This window comes from Notothenia coriiceps, unplaced genomic scaffold, assembly GCF_000735185.1.
Source record: "Notothenia coriiceps isolate Sejong01 unplaced genomic scaffold, NC01 NC01_scaffold00026060, whole genome shotgun sequence".
NCBI classification, from domain to species: domain Eukaryota; kingdom Metazoa; phylum Chordata; class Actinopteri; order Perciformes; family Nototheniidae; genus Notothenia; species Notothenia coriiceps.
In genome coordinates, this window is record NW_011358761.1 from 1 (window position 1) to 2087 (window position 2087).

At 54.5% G+C, this 2087-nt stretch overlaps 1 protein-coding gene across 1 annotated transcript; it reads left to right on the forward strand.

Annotated features, from left to right (window-relative positions):
- Window positions 1-6: 6 nt before the first annotated feature.
- Window positions 7-1357, forward strand: LOC104956440 (basic salivary proline-rich protein 2-like; the record flags this gene model as incomplete). The annotated part of the gene is made up of 1 exon (XM_010783922.1): window positions 7-1357. A coding segment is annotated over exon 1 (1243 nt), but the record flags the coding sequence as incomplete, so codon positions are not given.
- Window positions 1358-2087: the final 730 nt, after the last annotated feature.

Here is a 2087-nt window from a genome sequence, read left to right on the forward strand (position 1 = left end):
TTAGGAGACTGCTTTCCTCAGCAGCCTGCCCCTGCACAATCCAACCCTTTAGCCCAGCAAAATAATCCCTCTCTGAACCATGAGCACCAGGGAAACAGGGGCTACCACCAAGGGATGATCCACGGACCAGGGCAGCCTAAACTGGGACAAATGTATGACCATGGCCCCTACACGGGCTACGATCAACCTGGTGCAGCTGCCGCAGGACGAATGATGTCCCCGAACGGTCCAAGCCAGGGGCCACCTAACGTGAACACAGCAATGAATGGCTTGGCTTCCCACTACCATAATAACCCTGCTAACTCTGGCAGCAGCCACCATGGGTACCCGGGTGATGCTGCAGGAGGAAGTGGGGCTGCTGTCTGGGGCCAACAGCAGCCGCTGCCGAGCAGATCAGCCTATCAGCAGCCTCCTGCACAACCTGGGGCTGGCCCCAACCAGCTGGGGGGCTACCAGATGTCTCAAGGCAACTATGGTGGGATGCAGGGCCCCCCCACACCAAATGCAACTCGCATGAACCAACACTACCCTTCACAGGGCATGGCAAATCCCCCACAAAGCATGGCACAACCCACCGCTCAGGACCCAGCACACTACCTGGGACATGTTGGAATGGGGGGCGCCCAGATGCGTCATCCCCAGCCCCAGTCACAACCCCAGGGCTATCCCAACATGGGCCACACATCCCGGTTCCCACACTCCCCCTCCCGACAGCCTTCACACCAGCACCAGCCGGGTATGACAGGGTTTGGGGCCGGCCAGTACCCCGGCTATCAGGCACAGTACGGAGCCATGGGACCCGGGATGGGTCAGGGTGCTAATGTCAATGCTAACACCAGCCAGGCCATGGGACCAGGGCAGCTCGGCCAGAGGTTTACCCAGGGATCAGTCCCAGCAGCTGGCCAACCAGGGCAGCGATACCCCCCCGCACCAGCGCACCAACCCCAGCCCCATCAGGCCCTCTCTGCCCAGATGCAGCAGCAGGGGCAGCCTATGCACCCCCAGAATCTTCCCCAGGCCCAAAACCAGCCCCACCTTGCCCCCCCAGCTCAGGGATCTTACTCCTCCCCTTCATCCATGTCCCCCATGAGGGTTTTGGGGACCCCGACACCACCTCCCCAACAAGGCAGGCCCCCTACCGCAGGACTAGCCGTACCCCCAGAGGCTTCAGGCTACACAGCCCTGCAGCCTACACCCAACGCTTTGACCCAGAGAACTCCCCAAATCCCTCTGTCTACTCCACACCCCCAACACCAGCAGCCCCACAACATACCCCCCAATGCTGGGCAAATGTATCCTGGCATGGGGCCGCAGCGTGGTCCTCAAATAGGGCCAAATATGCCTCAGCTCCAGCAAGGTAAGCGCAGGGCAGCTGATGATGTCACATGTTTATATAGTGGTGTTACTTTAGGTCACTGTATTTTAGGGATGCACCGAGTATTCGGCCACCGAAAATTATCGGCCGAAAATGGTTAAAAAGGCCCTTTCGGCCGAAAGGGTTGTAGCACCGAAAAAATATCACCGAATGTCTGAGAACAGGGTTACGTTGATCATACTCCGCATATTTGTCCGGGTGTTTTGATTTCAAGTGGTGGAGTAATCCCGAAGTGGTGAAAGTCTTTGCAGTTACACCCCCTCGAGAAATGTCAGCTGAACACGTTTTACAAATCGCAATCCGCGCCTCTTTCTCTGATATTTTTAAATATCTCCAAGCGGCAGACATGTTGGCTGTGAGCCAGCCGCGAGCATGGTCGCGCGCCGTGCTTGTCGCCGCGTTTTGATTACATCATCACAACAACACGTTAGGTTACCAAACCAAACTTATAGGTGCATTTGTTGTTGTTGAAGGCCTGGCTGTTACAGTCTTTATTTACACTATTTTGGTGTAGGCCTACTGGCCTAGATGTTTATGCAGTTTTAAAGCACCTTGGCTTTGTTCTGAATGCACTTTGTTGTAGTTATCCTACAGAGAAAAGAAAATGCACTTGACTTGGAATTAATGTACTGTATGCATTCAAAAGTGCTGAATAAATGTTTTATGGACCCATAATAGTGATTATTATTTAAGTTAAGTTTTGCCATAATCA